This window comes from Pyrus communis, chromosome 11, assembly GCF_041283825.1.
Source record: "Pyrus communis isolate YQ-2024b chromosome 11, ASM4128382v1, whole genome shotgun sequence".
In the NCBI taxonomy this organism is placed as follows: Eukaryota; Viridiplantae; Streptophyta; class Magnoliopsida; order Rosales; family Rosaceae; genus Pyrus; species Pyrus communis.
Window position 1 is genome coordinate 32,630,633 of NC_142575.1, and position 17,866 is coordinate 32,648,498.

A 17,866-nucleotide genomic window follows, 5' to 3' on the forward strand; every position below is an offset into this window, starting at 1 on the left:
CTCGATGGTTAATGCTCCTTTTTAATATTTAGCTAAAACTGTGTTACAGTATAATCATTAGACAAACAAGTCATTATCCATAAAAAACCGACATTGTCCTAAAAAGTTACACCTCGATGGTTAATGCTCCTTTTTAATATTTAGCTAAAACTTTGTTAAAAAAAATATTAAAAATAAAAAAAAATGCTAAAACCAGGGATAAAAAGGTAAACCCAAAAAGAAACACTGCAAAACTTTTAAAGGGCCAAAATCGAAGCCCAATAAAACGATCACCCGCTCCCGCTAATTCCAATTTAAGCCTACAAGGGACAAGAAGCCCACAATCTCGAAAGGGCCGACATTTTCTCCCGCAGGGAAGGGGAGGCTCACACTCACCGGACGGCAATCAGTTGAAAAGGATTGACCTTTACCCGAAGCCCCAATTTCGGATTCGCAATCTCTCTCTCTCATTTTCTCCATCTCGTCGCAGCCTCTTCGTTCTCAGGTAAAAACCCTGACGATCGATTCGATCTCAATTCTCTTATTCATTCGTTTTGTTTTTTTGTTTTTGTATTTGTGGAGGTTTATGGAAATTATTTCTTATTCTACGCAACTATTTGAATCCAGCTATTTAAGTTTCGATCGGTATTTTCATGTTTTTTTCTTTCTTTTCAGTTAGTCGTTTAATTGTTCTGTAAATATGTGATAAATAATGGAAAAATCGGATCTTGGGATTAAGGGATTGGAGAAAATCAATCTCTGATTGAACCCAGAAAGCATAAAACACTCCCGAAAATTTCATGGATTTTACAGGCAACTTTAGATTCCGACTAAACGAAACGATTTCTTCACGAGAACACAAGTATTTTCATTTTTATCCTGAAAGTTTTCGGTGGGTTTTAAATTTCTAGGCATCCTATCGAAAAGTTCAATTTTCGGGCATAAAGTTAGGTGCCAAAGTCTAATAGCTATTGGTCTGATTTTGGTATTCTTACAAGGAGCAATATTTTGGCATGCTTTCATATATGTTCTTTGATACATTCTATTTTGCGGACAGCCTGTTGATAACTTCACCTAAATCCAGGGCCTCCTGTTTTCGGGTTAGTCTGTTAGAGTTTGTAGAGTACCTAAATCCAAGGCCTCCTGTTCTCGGGTTAATCTGGTAGAGTGTATAGAGTCCCTAAAATCCAAGGTCTCCTGTTTTTCAGGTTAGTCTGTTAGAGTATGTAGAGTACCTAAATCCAAGGCCTCCTGTTTTCGGGTTAATATGTTAGAGTGTGTAGAGTCCCTAAAATCCAAGGCCTCCTGTTTTTCGTGTTAGTCTGTTAGAGTATGTAGAGTACCTAAATCCAAGGCCTCCTGTTTTCGGGTTAATCTGTTAGAGTGTGTAGGGTCCCTAAAATCCAAGGCCTCCTGTTTTTGGATTCAATCTGTTAGAGTATGTAGAGACCAAACTCCAAGACCTCCTGTTTATGGGTTCAATCTATTAAGAGTATGTGGAGTTAAGGTGATCCCAAGTGTCACAAGATTAGTCTATATGTTTACGATGGTCAATGTCATTTGAAGATGATGACATGTGTTGCAAGGATTAAACCATCTGATCATTGATCAGTGAGTGAGTCGGTTATGTAAGAGAGATATAATCCTCACTTCATTGTATTGTACGACTAACCTGAGATGATGCAGAATCATGTCTGTCTATTCATAGTTCTGGTTTTTGAGATTAGTCAAAATAATGTTAAAGCATAAAATGCATTGCCTTTTTGGATTGAATTGACAGGAAATTAGAATATGACACTTTCGTAATTTCAGATCAAGTGAAATGGCTGGTCACAAGATTGCTCATGCCACATTGAAAGGCCCAAGCGTTGTCAAGGAGATATTGTACGGATCGGTGCTTGCTTTGGCTTGTGGAAGTCTTTGGAAAATGCATCACTGGAATGAGCAGAGGAAGGTGAGGGCATTCTATGACTTGCTCGACAAGGGTGAGATCAGTGTTGTTGCTGAAGAATAGATATTCGCAGTTCCGATCATGATTGTATGGACGCATTGAACACCCTGTTATTCATTCTCCTCTTTCCATATGGCCCTTGAACTTGAGATGAGCTTAGTTTGGGTCTTGAAATAATCGAGTTTACTACTCCACAGTCGAACTATGTTATTGATATTTGCTTCCTTGGGATTGCATTTTGATGGTTGCTCAAGATGACATGTTATACGGTTGTTTTTCTTGTTTACTTTACCTCCGTTTTGCGCTATTAAATCGAGCGCGAGGATGGTATGATTCTCGTAAACATTTCCGTTGTTGATCAGAGTACATCTCATTTTGGGATGGACAAATTATAGGTCAAAAAATGAGATAGATGCCGGTATTCTCGGAGTCGGAAAATTCAGGAGTCTGGGCACCAGTTTCCTGAACCCTAAACAAACTGCTGTTTCTCACTGTCTTTGTGTTGCATTTTCAAAAATTCCCATTGGAATTTATCGGATAACTGAACTACAATTTTGCAATTGGATTGTCCGTGAAACGCGCTGTTTTTCATTCGACAGCTTTATGACATCACAAGCAACAAATGGAAGCTACGCAACATTGTACAAGTTTTCTCCCATGGCTGCTCAACATCCATCAAACTGGAAGGATTTTGTAGCTAAAGAAGTTTGGGATACAAATACAAATGATACATCACTACTCTTACAAATGCGAACTGCACTTCAACGAGGAAGCATGGTTGCCATTGCACTTTGACAGGGGGCAATCATCTACGCTGTTGTGGCATCAATTTTGTACACCGCATTGATGTGCGAACTAGTCCTCAGAAGCCACGATCAGCAATTTATTCTGCAGGATTATATCATTCGATACAAATACGTAAGAAAATAAACCCAAGATTTGAGGAAAGGAATTTATGGTAACAAATAGATGACCTATTGTTCATCAACATATATTGTCCCAATTACTGCTGTTACCAAGAAATATTAAAAGGGCGATCTCAAGCCAACAAGGCTCCGCTTTGCAAGGATTGGGGGAGGGGTGAGAACATCTATCTTAAACAGAGATTGAAAGAATTCAAGTTCTATCATTCTTCTTTTATTTTCAGAATTAACTTGGTTATGTCCTCCTCTCTGTAAATGTAAAGAAATTACCATAACAATGACATTGGCAATGAGTCAAATCCTTCATGCCCAGAATTTGACGCCTCTGGGCCACCGCCTCCACTAGCAGCAACTGGTTTGCTTTCAGAATCTGTAGAACCTGTGCCTAAGTTCTCTTTTTTACTTGCATCAGAATCTGCATTTACATTGGAAGTGTCTGACACGCAATATTTCTGAAGCCATCTATCACTTTCCCATAGCACGTGCATGATGCTCTCTCTTGCAGCATAGCCATGGCTCTCAAATGGAAGAATCACAAGGCGGGACAGAGCACCATGACCTTTCAGAGCATTAAAGAAACGATCCGACTGCATAACACACAAACAAAAATTAAATCACAAACAAGAAGAAACTCATCATGCAACTAAACATTAAAAGGGTGAAGGACCTCTTTACCTGCATGGTTAAAGTTCCAGAATTGTTGTCTTCTTCTCCATGGATGAGCAAGATTGGCTTCTTAATTTTATTAGCGGACAGGAAAGGACTCATCTCTACATAAGTACTAGTAGCCTCCCAAAGAGTTCTATCCTCATTCTGCACCGATAAACTAAAGAGTCAGGCCATTGAAACAAAATAATTTACCTAGGTCGGATGGCATGGAAAGAGAAAATATCGACACATGGATATACATGTGTACATATTCAAATCAACTTCTCGTAGGTTACCTGAAAACCAAAAGGAGTAAGTGTTCTATTGTAAGCACCAGAACGTGCAATTCCACAAGAGAAAAGATGGGGAGCATGTGCCAAGAGGTTTGCAGTCATGAATGCCCCATAAGAATGTCCCCCAACAGCAATTTTGTCTGGATGAGCCACCTTAATTAGGGTAGCACCGTAAGAGGTTCAGGTCAAGATTATAAAGTCAGGAACATGCTCAAAAGATTCAAACTGCAAAATGGAGAAGCTTACTCCTCGTCGAACAACTTCCTCCACAGCAGCCTCTGCGCTTGCAACCAATTGCTCCACATAGCTGGTCAAAATATATACATTATAATTCATTGAAAAACTTCAAAGCATGAGTAGCGTGTTGTGAGTATCTAGTCCATTTTTCACCCAGTTAACCATTCGATGGATTTATGTTATGAGAAATGCCAATGAGTTCATACAGAAAATTAGAATTAAATTTGGCTGGAAGCAGAAACCCATGTGAGTACATATGCGGCAAACAAGTTACCTGTCATTTGCTTCTGCATCACCCTCACCAATAATAGGAATTGTTGGTCCAGACAGAATAGCAAACCTGCACAATTTCGAGCAAACAAAAAATGGTCAGCATGTTTAAAACAATCCAAACACCAAAAAGGTTCTAAACAAAGAAGAATTACACAAGCAAAATATAAAAAAATATAAAAAAAACACCAAAACATAGTAGGAAAACAAATGGAAGAGGTGATGCATGCCTTCGAGCCAGCCAGAGGAGGGCCGAAGTTGGACCTATGCCAGCAAATTCATTAGGAGAACCACGAACTTGTCCAGCAGCATCTTTGCTTTTGAACTCTCCAGGATAAGACCAGAACAGACACGGAAGAGAACCATCTCTGGATGGATCAAATCCTGGTGGAAGGTATAGCGTTGCAGTTAGTTGAACCCCATCCTTCCTCTGGTACTTGACCAGCTCTTTCTGCAATGATGCCAGCTGTGGATATGGATGAGGAAAATCTGTAATTTGGACTGCTTTCTTTTCTGGCCAGCTGAGGATAGAATACTGAGTGTTTTCAGTTTTTGACTCTTTGGAAGTCAATATTTTCAAGTGATCAATGGGCAGATCCCCTTCTTTGTCATCAGACATTAAAGCAACAACAGTCTCATAATACTTTTCTTTGTCACTCTTCCATATTCTTTCTTTGTTTCCTGTATTTCTGAAAGAATTTGGTTTAGCCACCACAACAAAAATGAGCACTTGCGAACGTAATAGAAACAATAAATTACCTTATAAAAAACCTACATGTCAAACAAGTCGAGGAACGGGATATTTCCCTCTGGTGTGGCACCATTTCCATTCAGCAGTAAATAAGTGCCTTCCTCGTTTTCTTTCTTTACTTTTGCTAACACATATGTCCCAGCAGGAGTTCTCCGCAGCATAGGAGAGCCAGGATCGGAATATACATCTTCTGACGATCTATCAAACAGGATGCGCGGACTGACATCATTTGATCCAGGAGAAATTACCCAGGTTCTTGTTCTCCGTGTTTTGTACCAAGACTCGTAAACTAGAGCCAGTGAATCATCAGACCAAGAAATTCCTCTGCGAAATTGAAATGTTCAAATGCATAAAAGCAAGTTGGGACCACCATGAAACTTGTTAAGCTTAGCAGTCTTTTGGAGAAAGGAGAAAAAGCTCCCTTGGAAAAATCATTCTTCCAAAAACCCCAATAAAACAGACATAGGAAAAAAGTTTAATTAATTCCCCAGCACACACTTACCATTTATGCTAATAGAAGATAAACAATATAGTGACAGTTAAACTTCATACCCATAGCGAAGATCAACTTTGTGCAAGACAGTTGGCTCTTCAGCTTCTAGTGGCTCAGCGGGCTGTGTATAAATTATATCACGTGGAGAAACTTCCACTTTTGCATCTCCTTCATCTTGGGTCTCAACCCTAGAAGAGTCACATAGTCAATCAGGTAACTGAAAGCATATACACAAACAACCATGTACAAGTCATATGTAGACCTGACCACGGGTTAGGCTTGGGCTTGGGGATGTCAAAATCTTAAAGAACCTGGCCCGAAACACGACAAAAAATGAACTGGCCTGAGGCCAGGTCCCATATATGGTGACTAGAAGTTGCTTTTGTAACTTGTTTCATGTCAGAAATGCATTTAGGATGATGTGAATGACTGTGGGGACAAAATAAAAATTAAGAAATAAAAATCTAAAGACATCATAGATGAAGGCTTAAATTGTTTAGTAACAATAATGTGGAATTACAACACAGTTTAGACTGTCATTCTGCTTGTTCATTTTGAGGCACATGCGTTAGAAATATATTTAACTTAGAAAAGCATAGAAAACCAACTATTACTACAGCATATCATGTACACTACTCCAAAAAAATCCTTATCGAGTACTTGTTATGTATCATGAGAGAGTGACAGAGATAAGAATTCAAAGAGATCTCTTTTAAGTTATTCAAACAGCTAGAAAACAGGGCCAAAAATGCATGCCAGTAGAGTGTTGATGGTTTATCCGCTCTCCAGTTGACAGAACGCTTCCCTTTTCGCACACTACTGAATGCAATGGGGATGTCCTCAGCAAGCGGCAGATCACAAAGTTCTCTAACAAACTTCCCATCAGCTGTCCACACATCCACCTTCTTGGGAAATCTTCCGCACGGTACAATGAAAGAGTATGGTCTGTGAATTGAACTAATTAAAAGGTATTTCTGATCGGGAGAGGGGTTCATTGATGTATATACAGCTGGAGGACCAATTTCCTTCACCGCCCCATCCAAGGAGGCCAAAACAAGTTGTGATGTGGTGTAGTAGTCAAACAAATCTTCATCATACTCATCCTTCAGCAAATCCTGAAAGGTCCTAACTTGGATAGTGTTTTTCTGCTCGTTAGATTGAATTTTAGGCCCAAAGGGAACCAAAGGTTTCTTTGGCGGGTCTCCACGAGACCGGGGAATGGTGCAAACTACCAAGGAGGAGTCATTCACCCAAACAAAATTGTCAAACATAGCATTCAAAAATATTTCTTCAGACTTAAACAAAGGTCTAGCAATCCCTGTTTCAACTTGGGCCACCCATACTCTAAGCTTACTAGTACTAGTTTCCCCCTCATCAAACCGGATGGTGAAGGCTAAATGGCGGCCATCCGGGGACCAAGTAACAAAATTGATCTTGGCACCATCAGGGAATCCACGCACCTCTATTTCGGGACCAAGGGTGCCATCGGGCAATAATTGATGGATCCCAATACCCGAGTAAAACGACATCCTGGTCCTTGTATTGCATTTTCCATCAATACGAACACCGGCAAGCTTTTCCTCAGGTCTTGCAAGTTCTGTCAATGGCGGCAAAGCTCTCCGCTTGAGAAACAGTATCTTATCCCTATACGGCGAGAATGACAAGGCGGGAAGTGGCGGAGCATCCACAATATCTTTAATTTCTTGCGGAGGAAGACGGTATCTAACTGCCAGAGTTGCATCTTCTGCATAAACATATATATACACATACGAATTACCAGCACAGAAATCTTCGAATTTAAAATTCCACCACTCAATGCAACCCCATTAAACAGCCAAACAGTAAGTTATGAAAAAAGGAAAGAAAATCAAAATTTTCAAAATTCAACTCGGATTTTTGGTTCAAAGTTCAAACAGATTATGCAACTCCATATCAACAAATCCTACAAACGAGCACAAAATATATGTGTATGTGTATGTATATGCGTGTGTGTTGTGATTGAATACCTTCATCATCAAGTGCAGTAGTAGCAGCGGTGGAAGAGACAGAGCCTTTGGAGGCTCCGCCACCGCTGGCATCCTCGGAAGCGAAATTGTTGGCGGGGACGAGGTTGCGGAGGCGAGAGGTGGCCATGACGGCGGTGGATGTTTTGATGGGCCTTACGGAATCGTATGGGGAGCGCCTTGGTCTGAGGTGGGAGAGTGAAAGGACCGATGGGAAGTGGAGGGGCTTGAAAGGGAGAGAGTGAGGAGACGTGAGGGAGAGAAGATGATAGACTTTGTGGAGCATCCCGTCGACATTCATTTTTATTCTTTTTGGGAAAAGTTCTGATCGGTGCGGCCATAAAATTACGTTACTTTGCCACGTAATATGTACAGACAACTACTGAGCTCAATCGAAAATTCAGTTCCTCCACGAACCTTTATGTTCGAAGCTGACGCATCCAAGAATTCGAATCATTTAATTTAAAGTTGTGGCGCTCATTGTACATCCTACTATTCATGACGTATAAAATCAAGAAGAGTGTAATCAATTGAGATTTTGAAGAATTTTAATTTTTTTAACAAATCTAGAAATATTTAATTAAGATTTTAAATGATTCTCTGAAATTTAAGGTGTATTTAGAATTTTAAAATTGTTTATTAAAATCCTTAGAAATTCAAATGTATTTAATTAGGATTTTAAAGAAGTTTATAACATTTCAGGTGTATTCAATTAGAAATTTATTTTAAAGAATTTGATAAAGTTGATGAATTAGAGGGAATTAGAGAGATTTCGTAATGTATTTTAAGCATTCACAAATCTCATATCTTCTTATGAGATTTCAGAAGAATTGAATCAAAATTTTATATGAAATCTCTACAGATCAATTAAACTCTATAAAAATTTATAAATTTATTAAAGTCTATCATATTCTCAATTCATTACCCCCTCCTAGGTCTTCGAACACGACATCTAAACTTAAGTCTTTGAACAAGCCAAATCTCTCTCTTTTTCGATGATCTCTCGACGGTCTGATGGGGAGATCTGAATTCCTCAATTGAAACTGGACAATTGGGATTGGGTGGGGCCCCATTGAAAAGCTTTGAGATTCAAAGTATTATGGGCCGTATACTTCATGGCTCATTAAATTTGGACAATAAGGCGGCCCGTTGGGTTTTATGAACCGACTAACCCGCGTAATCACTTGCTTTCTCCCTCGGCATTGACGACGACGTCTTGCTCGACCGTCACAACTCACACGACACTTTTCTCAGACGATCGGACCCGTTGTAGAGTCACTCTCTCTCTCTGCCTTGGTACTCAAAGCTTTTTAACCTCGCCCAAATCGTATCTCTCTGTCGATCGATCGAACGGAGGAAGAAGGAAGGCATAGATGGCGAGCGAAAACGAGCCGGCGAAGCTGCTGTTGCCGTATCTCCAGCGCGCCGATGAGTTGCAGAAACACGAGCCTCTTGTCGCTTATTACTGTAACTCTCTCTCTCTCTCTCTCTCTCTCTCTCTCTCTCTTTCTCTCTCAACAAGATTGAAACTTTACGAATTATTTGTTATCTCCACAAATATTTCTGAAAATTCGATGCTCATGAGTTCTTTCTGATTTTAATTTAAATTGATTTAAACTTTTTTCAAATTTTGAATCGAAATTAGGTCGATTATACGCAATGGAGAGAGGGCTGAAGATCCCGCAGAACGAGCGCACTAAGACCACGAATTCCCTCCTCATTTCCCTCATGAAGCAGCTTGAAAAGGTCCTTTCTTTCTTCCTTTTTAACTGTTTCTGGTTAACGTTTTTCTGTTTAGGAATAAAGATGGGATTTTGTTTTAATTTGTTTCATCAGCTGGGTCTAAATTAGTTTCTGAGGAATATAATGATGAAAATTTAGCCTTTTTAACTTCATATTGGATATGTAAATTTTAATTTAGTCTGATTTGTAGTTGCTCTAGCACTGAGGCTTTCTGCAACAGTAGAATTACCCGTTGCCTAGCGTTGGTGGCGATTAATTTTTGGTATCCGTTTTGCAAATGAATCTATGATATGTTTCTGCCCCGTCGGATGCCCTTGCAAATTTTAGTATTTGGTTTCTTTAGTGATGAAGTAGTGGTTGAATTTTAAACAGCAAGAGCATTTGTCTACTGCTTACCAATTCACTGCTAAGAATCTTGGCCTTACTTATGATTATAACCATACAATTGGAGGTTCATCCGTGGAGACTCTGATATTACACTTTAGGGACCAAAGATGGTCACTTTTGGGGGAAAATGCAAATTTGATTGTTGTGCTTAAGTGTCTTGAATATCTCCCATGATTGGTCTTGAATTTTTACCTGATGACTTGTACTGTTGCTGTTTTTGAGAAATTATTTTGTGATATTATTCGTAGATTTCTGTTCCCTCATCTTAATGTATGCTCACACTTTTGCTCTATAGGATAAGAAGTCACTGCAGTTGGGGCCTGAAGACAATCTGTATCTTGAGGGATTTGCCTTAAATGTTTTTGGCAAGGCAGAAAAGCAAGATCATGCTGGTCGAGCAGATTTGTATGTCAATATGTCCCTTGAGACTTTGAGTTATCATGTCCATATCAATTTTTTTTTCTCTCAAAAAGTTCAACTTTTGAACTCTACACCACTAGGTTTCATGCAGTGAAGAGTACCTCCTGTCCTGTGTGTTTCTCGGCTCATGTCTCTTGACAATATTTTATATTTTGTGGAAGTTGTTAATAGTATGTGATACAGAATTTATTCTTTGATCTTGTTGCAGGACTACTGCAAAAACATTCTATGCTGCAAGCATTTTCTTTGAGATTCTTAACCAATTTGGTGTGGTTCAGCCTGATGTGAGTTTCTAATTCTGTTTTGCAACGCCGCTTGAAGTGTCATTATCCTTTTTGTTAGGATTAGACGACGCCATTTAAATGATTTGTGTGTTGGTACATTTTTCTTTTCAGTATGTTATTACTAACTTGAAGGTTATACAGTTGGATTTTGGGGGTGGCTTACATCTTTATGATTTTTTACAGCTTGAGCAAAAACAAAAGTATGCAGCTTGGAAAGCAGCAGATATAAGGAAAGCTTTGAAAGAAGGAAGGAAGCCTCAAGCAGGCCCCCCTGCTGGTGACGATGATCTCTCACTTCCATCTAGTGGAATGAGTGGTTCATATGTATGGTTCTAAACTTTTGAGTAATTTACTTTTGAGCTTTTTGATGGACCAGGATATTTTTGAATATATAACGATAACATTTCTTAATTTATTATTTTTAGGCATAAGATTATGGTGGTGGAGAGGTGTTTGATGTTACCACCTAGCCACTTTTCATTTGAGTAAAAGAGTATATGTTAAAGAATTGTAGTATGTATTAAGAAAGGAAAGTGTGTTTGTGTTAGTGGTTTTGTTTATTGTATACGATGGTCTTCAACTATTTCTATCCTTGCAGGATCTTGGCCCAAGCGATGCTGCAGTTACCAGTCCTGGATCACAGTCTGACCCTTCACCCCAGTTTCATGATGAAGTCAACGGGCAGCATTCTATAAAAAGTGCACCACCACAGTTTCAGGATCAGCATTCTTCAAACATTACACCTTATGAGTTTCATGATGACGCTAAATTCCAGCGTTCTACTAGCCTTCAGTCACCACCTAAGTTTCATGATGAAGTCAATGGCCAGCATTCTACTAACAATGCGTCACCGCCACCTCAGTCTTACCCTACTGCTGGTTACTCTTCCCATGATTTTCACCCACCTCCTCCTACAAATAGACCAGAAACGTCTGATTTTTCTCAGCCATACCACCAGCAATCCTACTTGCACGAACCCCAACAGCCTTTGCCACCTAACTATCCTCCTCATGAATCTAATTACCCCTGTCCTAATTTCCAATCGTATCCAAGTTTTACAGAAACCAATATTCCAGCAGTTTCATCCCCCTATCCCTCTTATTATCAGGGCTCTGATCCTTCCTACTCTCCCCAGTCAGCTCCTTCGACAACAGACCACCCTTCAACTGCCCAATACCAGACGAGCAACAGAAATGGGACTGTTTCAGAACCTACTCCTGCTCCTCCCCCTGCCAAGACATACCAGTATGACAGTAGCTACCAGCCATCACCTGAGAAAATTGCCGAGGCACATAAGGCCGCAAGATTTGCAGTCGGAGCATTGGCATTTGATGACGTATCAGTTGCAGTAGATCACTTGATAAAATCGCTTGAACTGTTGACTAATCCATCAGCTGGTCAGTAATAAGCTTCTCGTTTTTAGGTGCTTGGAATTCCAGATGTTTCCCATAGTTTATTTGCGCGATTACTGTGTAAATGTCACTGTATGCATTACTGTGAATCGTGAAGTCACGATGCATCATACGAAAATGAAAACTATTGGTTTATGCTTCGTATTCTTTCAAGCATGTGTGGTTGTCTAGTTGAAGTTGGTTTTCATTTATCTTTATGTAAATATTCAAGCTGGGCATTTGCGTGCATTTGGGAAGTCTCTGGACGCATCGTATGCCAGTGACCAACCTTTTCCTCCAATCGACGAGCCCATGTGGTATAGCTTCTCACAAGTAATATTTTTACTCAAGCTAGACTAAAAAGGAGGAATGAGAGTTCGAATATGGGACACGGTGAGTCAGAGCAGAATTTCTTATCTAACTCGGTCAAAGATTTTTAGACAACTGAATGTTGTCGCACATGTTTTTACAGAAAACTAAACAATGAAGTAAACAAGACACGCTTACGCGTATGATTCAGATAAGATCTCTAAAACGGGGGATTCCTCTAAAGCTTGTTAATATTTGTCCGCCGATGGACAATTCTACTATATTACATATATTCTGGTTAGCTGGAATTAGGCGTGTGCTTCCTTGACTTTTAGCGATAGGAGTTTTAAATGGTTAACAAACTTTGCTGTTGGCAACTTGGCATCGTCAATTCGTCATTCATCATGGTGCTATACGAGAACTCAAACACAAAACTTGGCTGATGCATCTTTATTGAGGTGGTAAATGACTTTTATTTTATTTTAGAATTTATATGTACAAGCAATGATATTATGGAGGAGGATTCTCTATCCTTCCATGTCCTTCTATTTAGACGGTCACGGTTAAGTCATGTCAACATCTTATATTGATTTTTTTATAGAGATAATAAGACAAAAAATAATGTGTGAGAGAAGGGGATGGAAGGGGAAGAGGGTAGAAAATCATCCTCCTGATATTATACTTCAAACACAAACTTCTTCTAAAGTGCAGAAATAAACACATAATTTTGGGTTGCACATCAATCTAGTTGGACAAGAAGGTGACCTCTGCATCTGTTATATCAGCATTTAACAAAAAAATTTACAAAAGTCTTACATTGCAATAAATTTGTAAATTGATGTATGATATTGTAATATTTAAAAGATAAGGTATAAACTTGTTATATGATCCAAAGTTGAGGTGGTAAAATGTAATTTACCCTTAAATTTATTTTATAATTCAAAACTTCGAAAGTGTAGAAATAAACACTCTTAAAAGTTTAAACTAAAATTATCCTCCTTTATTTATTGTTTTGATGCTTAAAACCTTTGGAAACTTATGAAAATGACATATGCTCTTAACCATTTAAACTATAAGTTATTACGATTTTTCTTAATACTTCAAAACATATAAACGATCTTAAATACTTAAATTATACAAAGTTACGTATTACTTATACTTTAGCTCCAAAATATCAAGCTCCCAATCGTACATGCAGTAAAACGACGAAACTGTTGGTTACAAACGTATACGTTTGGGCACGTCTTCCTTGTTCAAATGTGTGATTTTTTCCCCTAAAATATCTGAAGTGTTTTGACGTGGAAGTAGATGATTGGCCTTCATATGATAAGAAGTGTGCGATCGTAAAACATAAGAAGTGTGCGATCGTAAAACATTGGAAACACCAATTAAACCCTCATGCTCGTTATCACCTCACCATTCTCTCAAACCTCACCACTTCGAAAACCAGAAAGAAAGAGAGAAGGAGAAATGGCAACCAGCACCACTGTCGCCGGAGTGAGCCTCTCCACCCCAAGGTCAGTGTTGTCGAAAGCAACAGTGGTACCGAGGGCATTTCACTCACTCAACGTTCCCACCTGGAGAAGCTACTCTTCCGTTGGCCGCCGCATGACCATTGTAAGGCCAGTGAGCGCAGCACCAGATAAACTGTCCGAAAAAGTGGCGGAAAGCATCAAGAGCGCCGAGGAGACCTGCTCGGACGACCCGGCAAGCGGGGAGTGCGTAGCGGCATGGGACGAGGTGGAGGAGCTGAGCGCTGCCGTCAGCCACAAACGCGACAACGAGAAAAGTTCCGACCCCTTGGAGACTTTCTGTAAGGACAACCCCGAAACTGACGAGTGCCGTACTTACGACAACTGATCGGTGGATCTCAATCTGCCTACTTTTGAAGTTGTCGTGTTTTAGATTTCATAGTACTGTCTCTGTTTATGTTAATTAAGATCGACTAAACTTAATTCGGGTCGTTTGTATATTTATTTTGCATGATGATATGATACCGCAGCATGTTATCGTATACCTTTGAAACATAAATTGGTGATTGTTTATTGGCTTCCAAATATTATAAAGAAAGCTTGCGTTTCTTTTTTACTATTTAAATCTCATATTTCATTTGTGGATAGGATAGGCGTTTTAACTTTTGATTATATTTCATGTGTTGATCTTGTCAATTATCAATTAACTAGTGGAGGTGTTATCAAAAGGATGGGGACAAGAAAGGAATAGGGAAACTTTGAATATGAAAAGTAAGGAAAAGAAACCGGAACAATTAGTCTTCGAGTTGAATGGATTATTGATTGTATGGTATAAAGTCTATCCAATTTTTTATTTTTACGTATTTGGTTATGGATTTTAAAGGAATATCCATAATAATCTGATTCTACATGTAGGGAAAATTAGGAACTGAAATGATTGTTATTCTCATAGTTTAGCAAACACGTAAAATTAATAATCAAGAGTGTTCCTATTCATATTGCGTGTAAGCATGGCTTGGAGATGTATTCGATAGTTCATTACAACAAGCCATAATCATTGACAATCTAGTCTCAAACTCATTCGAAACACATATAATATCACGTTTTCACATGTGTGAATGAACAAAACCTAAGAGCATCTACAATAGGAATCTCTATTTAGGACTCTTGCCACCAGAATCGTAAATTTGAGGTTTATGTAATTTCTTAGTTGATCTCCAACAAAGAGAAGAAAAATAAAACCCGAGTTAAATATAGACTGTTGATTTTTTTTCAAATGTAAAAAAAAAAAATATATATATATATATATATGCAGTACATGATCTGCAGAGCCCACACTCCATCTATGTCCCCACTGAAGATGGTCTAACACCTGGCCAAATAGACATTTGGTGCAACTAGACCAATTGTTCGTGCGCAAAGCATGGACCATAGGTTATTGGTACATCACACATAGCATGTGGAAGTTGTGGGACAACCCACCTCCGTTTCCAGTTTTCTGTTGCTTTTGCTTGGGGATTTGTCCAAGCCCGATGGGAAATTCATTAAATTTGGAAATGAACCCATGAGTTAATCGGGTGGTACGCGTTTATCCCGTATGATTCGAAGGTTGCTTAATTCATTTGCCATTTGAAAAATATTTAAAAACTAGAAATGCTTCTATTAAAGTGTAAACACACGTTAACTACAATATTAAAATGAAGGGTAGAGTGATTTGATCTTATAATTCTGGAAGCTCTGCGCTTAAAAATCAATCGATGAGCATATGTTAATTAGGCCAATTAGTCTAAACATTTAGATGTTAGTTCAATGTCAAGTGGGCCAATTAGTCTAAAGTCAGTTAGGATGTCAGACAGGCCAATTAGACTAAACAATCAAATGTCAGTTAGGCCAAATAGTATAAACAATAAATTCCAATGGGGCAGACGGAAATTGACAGTAGAATTTTCTCCGCTCCAAATTCCTCCCTCCCAGTCTCTTCATGTTTGAACTGTTTCGATTCAGTAGTGTGAGAGGAGGGAAAGGAAGCGAAGGGGTTTTTGGTGAAGAAAGAATCATATTCTGGGAGTTAGGCCAATTAGTTGTATCAATCTTGATTGATAGGATGTGCCCGTTAAATTCAAATGCAAGAAGTTTGTATCATCGGAGTTTGAATCAATCGAGTAGTTTGAAATATCGTCTTAAAAAGAGAGCATCAAACTCTATGGAGGCTTAGCATTTGGAAACAATTTCAGTTACCAAATTAAAAAGAGCAACTTTGCACATTCCACACATTTCATAGCTAACAACCACCTCATAAACATTTCATAGCTAACAACAACCGCATAAACATTTCATAGCTAACAACAACCACATAAACATTTCATTTATACAGAAGGAACAACATTGTACACAGTTCGGTGTTGGGCCCCAGGTTCCAACAGCAAACCCAAATGTACTGCTAATCCACGATGAAACAAGCTTGTTCAAAGACACTGACCACAACAATTATTAATTAAAGACACAAAAACAACTAAAATCGAAGTCGAAAGATACCAAAAACACCACCAAAAGACCAGCAAACAAAAGCGATGAAGATCATCATCAAATGAAGAACATGTCGGAGGAGGCCGGGATGGGCTGCGGGAAGGGGAGCTGCCATGGCTTAAGCAGAGGATCATGCATCTCGGGGATGTCGACCGAGAAGCCGCTGACCTCTTCAAAGATATGGAGGACCGAGTTCAATGACTGCAGTCGATCAGTGAGCTCCATTGCTTGAGCTCTCAGCACGTTGTTCGCAGACTCTATCTCATTGTAGCTGCGCTCCCTGGCATCGAGTGTCTGCCGAACCTGATTGTTCGACATCTCCAGTCTGGTGATCTCAGTCGTCAGATCATCCATCTGCTTCTGCTTCTTCATCCGCGATCGCCTCGCGGATTCGCGGTTGGACATCATCCTCTTCCTCTTCTTCTCGTCCACCGTCGCGGACCCGTCGGATCCTGAGCTTGATTGGCGCTGAAGCGAAGACATTGTATCCTTTCCTCGGGTAATTTATCCCAAGAATTGATTGCAAAAATTAGGAAACGATGTTTGTTACCGAAATTAGATTATGGTTCGAAAGAATTGGGGAACAATAAAATTGGGTTTGGGAATTGGAATTGGAGGCAACGAATTGATGCGATTAATTCATGAGAAATCGTAGAACCAGTAGAGGAAGACGACGGAGAACGAGTGGAGCAGACGGATACGAAACATGAGTTTCATATAAAAACCATTGGTTTAAATTTCTACGAACCCAGAACTTCCAGGCCCCAAATCATATCCGATCGAATTGGATTCCAAGAAACCCTAAAAACCTCAACAAAGAAAGCCACAAATTTGGACCTCAGATCTAGAAACCGATCAGAAATTCCGGATCGGGAGGAAAATAGAAGGGGCCGAGACAAGCAAGCGGAAATGAAAATCTAGAGAGAGAAAAGAGGGGAAGGAGGACTTATCTGAAACGCAAAGGCGCGGCGGGAAATGAGATGGAAGGAAAAAAGAAGGTTGAACATTGTGTGGGAACGGGGGTTTTATAGCGGAAGATGGGAGGGGTTGGTGTGTGGAAAATTATAAAATAATCATCGTTTAATTATAATTACGAGTGCTAAATGCTAATTTGGTGAGTCATGGCTGGCGTGAATGGCGATGACAGCTAATACGATTGAGAGGGTTTCTCGCTCGATCCTTTTTTTTAAGGATAGGATTCCAGAGATTTTTTTATTACATCTGTTTATCGTACATTTTACGATTAATTTTTGTTAGGTACTGTTTATATTAATTTTAAATAAAAAAAATTTACAATAATTTATGACCACACTATATACGATAAACAGATGTGATTGGAGGATATCTAGAATCTTCACAAAAAGAATCCGACGAAGATCCTTTTGAAGTACAATTTGCTAATTTGGTTTGTTCTCAATATAATATTTCTCCTCCCAATCGCTCTCTCTTCTCTCTATTTACTCTATATTTTATTTCGAACAAAACGAATTGCTTAAAGAAAATGATAATTCATATTAAGTGTGCTCTTATCCATTTGCTAAATATATATGAATAACTAACAAGTTTTCAATTTAATAGATTTAAAAAAATATATATTGTTAGATGATTCAAAAAATATATGGACGTTATCTCTTAGAGTAATGCTACACTTACCATATATTTATACTATCTATTTAATAGAGGGTATGATCTGCCAACTCATATAGATTTCATCTTTATTAAAAAATTGTACAAATAAATAGTAAGAATAAAATTTTTATATCACTTATTGTTTATCTAAAACACT

The 17,866-nt window shown here is 38.9% G+C and overlaps 5 protein-coding genes across 7 annotated transcripts; 3 read left to right on the forward strand and 2 right to left on the reverse strand.

Moving 5' to 3' along the window:
• The first annotated feature begins 337 nt into the window (after positions 1–337).
• On the forward strand, positions 338–2,183 carry LOC137743308 (putative cytochrome c oxidase subunit 5C-1). Of its 2 annotated transcripts, none has more exons than XM_068483175.2 (2): positions 338–484; positions 1,792–2,183. In XM_068483175.2, exon 2 carries the CDS (start codon positions 1,802–1,804, stop codon positions 1,991–1,993), a length of 192 nt encoding a protein of 63 aa, XP_068339276.1. In that variant the 5' UTR covers positions 338–484; positions 1,792–1,801; the 3' UTR covers positions 1,994–2,183. The 2 variants fall into 2 exon arrangements, with proteins under 2 accessions (XP_068339276.1, XP_068339277.1); XM_068483176.2 differs by having other exon boundaries at positions 340–484; positions 1,760–2,183.
• A 254-nt stretch (positions 2,184–2,437) lies between these two features.
• Positions 2,438–7,981, reverse strand: LOC137743300 (putative glutamyl endopeptidase, chloroplastic). Of its 2 annotated transcripts, XM_068483166.2 has the most exons (11): positions 7,552–7,981; positions 6,302–7,289; positions 5,605–5,733; positions 5,077–5,376; positions 4,532–4,990; positions 4,306–4,371; positions 4,041–4,101; positions 3,798–3,947; positions 3,529–3,666; positions 3,124–3,440; positions 2,438–2,818 (listed from the first exon to the last, which is right to left on the reverse strand). In XM_068483166.2, coding segments are annotated over exons 1-11 (2,907 nt in total). In that variant the 5' UTR covers positions 7,850–7,981; the 3' UTR covers positions 2,438–2,817. The 2 variants fall into 2 exon arrangements, with proteins under 2 accessions (XP_068339267.2, XP_068339266.2); XM_068483165.2 differs by lacking the exon at positions 2,438–2,818 and having other exon boundaries at positions 3,037–3,440.
• Positions 7,982–8,691: 710 nt separating this feature from the next.
• On the forward strand, positions 8,692–11,947 carry LOC137743301 (protein HOMOLOG OF MAMMALIAN LYST-INTERACTING PROTEIN 5). Its single transcript, XM_068483168.2, has 6 exons — positions 8,692–9,015; positions 9,194–9,294; positions 9,974–10,083; positions 10,307–10,382; positions 10,566–10,706; positions 10,981–11,947. Exons 1-6 carry the CDS (start codon positions 8,922–8,924, stop codon positions 11,785–11,787), a joined length of 1,329 nt encoding a protein of 442 aa, XP_068339269.2. The 5' UTR covers positions 8,692–8,921; the 3' UTR covers positions 11,788–11,947.
• A 1,507-nt stretch (positions 11,948–13,454) lies between these two features.
• On the forward strand, positions 13,455–14,170 carry LOC137743306 (calvin cycle protein CP12-1, chloroplastic). Its single transcript, XM_068483173.2, has one exon. The coding sequence runs from the start codon at positions 13,481–13,483 to the stop codon at positions 13,940–13,942; it is 462 nt and encodes a 153-aa protein (XP_068339274.2). The 5' UTR covers positions 13,455–13,480; the 3' UTR covers positions 13,943–14,170.
• A 1,724-nt stretch (positions 14,171–15,894) lies between these two features.
• On the reverse strand, positions 15,895–17,131 carry LOC137743305 (bZIP transcription factor 53). The gene has a single exon (XM_068483172.2). The coding sequence runs from the start codon at positions 16,561–16,563 to the stop codon at positions 16,138–16,140; it is 426 nt and encodes a 141-aa protein (XP_068339273.2). The 5' UTR covers positions 16,564–17,131; the 3' UTR covers positions 15,895–16,137.
• Positions 17,132–17,866: the final 735 nt, after the last annotated feature.

Excerpts from the sequence above, each read along its gene's own strand:
- LOC137743308 (XM_068483175.2), top strand. The coding sequence starts at position 1,802 with ATGGCTGGTCACAAGATTGCTCATGCCACATTGAAAGGCCCAAGCGTT.
- LOC137743300 (XM_068483165.2), bottom strand. The coding sequence starts at position 7,849 with ATGAATGTCGACGGGATGCTCCACAAAGTCTATCATCTTCTCTCCCTC. Across the intron at positions 7,290-7,551 it reads TACTGCACTTGATGATGAAG|AAGATGCAACTCTGGCAGTT; the intron begins GTATTCAATCAC and ends ATGTTTATGCAG. Across the intron at positions 4,991-5,076 it reads TTCCTCGACTTGTTTGACAT|AAATACAGGAAACAAAGAAA; the intron begins GTAGGTTTTTTA and ends AAATTCTTTCAG.
- LOC137743301 (XM_068483168.2), top strand. The coding sequence starts at position 8,922 with ATGGCGAGCGAAAACGAGCCGGCGAAGCTGCTGTTGCCGTATCTCCAG. Across the intron at positions 10,084-10,306 it reads CATGCTGGTCGAGCAGATTT|GACTACTGCAAAAACATTCT; the intron begins GTATGTCAATAT and ends ATCTTGTTGCAG. Across the intron at positions 10,383-10,565 it reads TTGGTGTGGTTCAGCCTGAT|CTTGAGCAAAAACAAAAGTA; the intron begins GTGAGTTTCTAA and ends GATTTTTTACAG.
- LOC137743306 (XM_068483173.2), top strand. The coding sequence starts at position 13,481 with ATGCTCGTTATCACCTCACCATTCTCTCAAACCTCACCACTTCGAAAA.
- LOC137743305 (XM_068483172.2), bottom strand. The coding sequence starts at position 16,563 with ATGTCTTCGCTTCAGCGCCAATCAAGCTCAGGATCCGACGGGTCCGCG.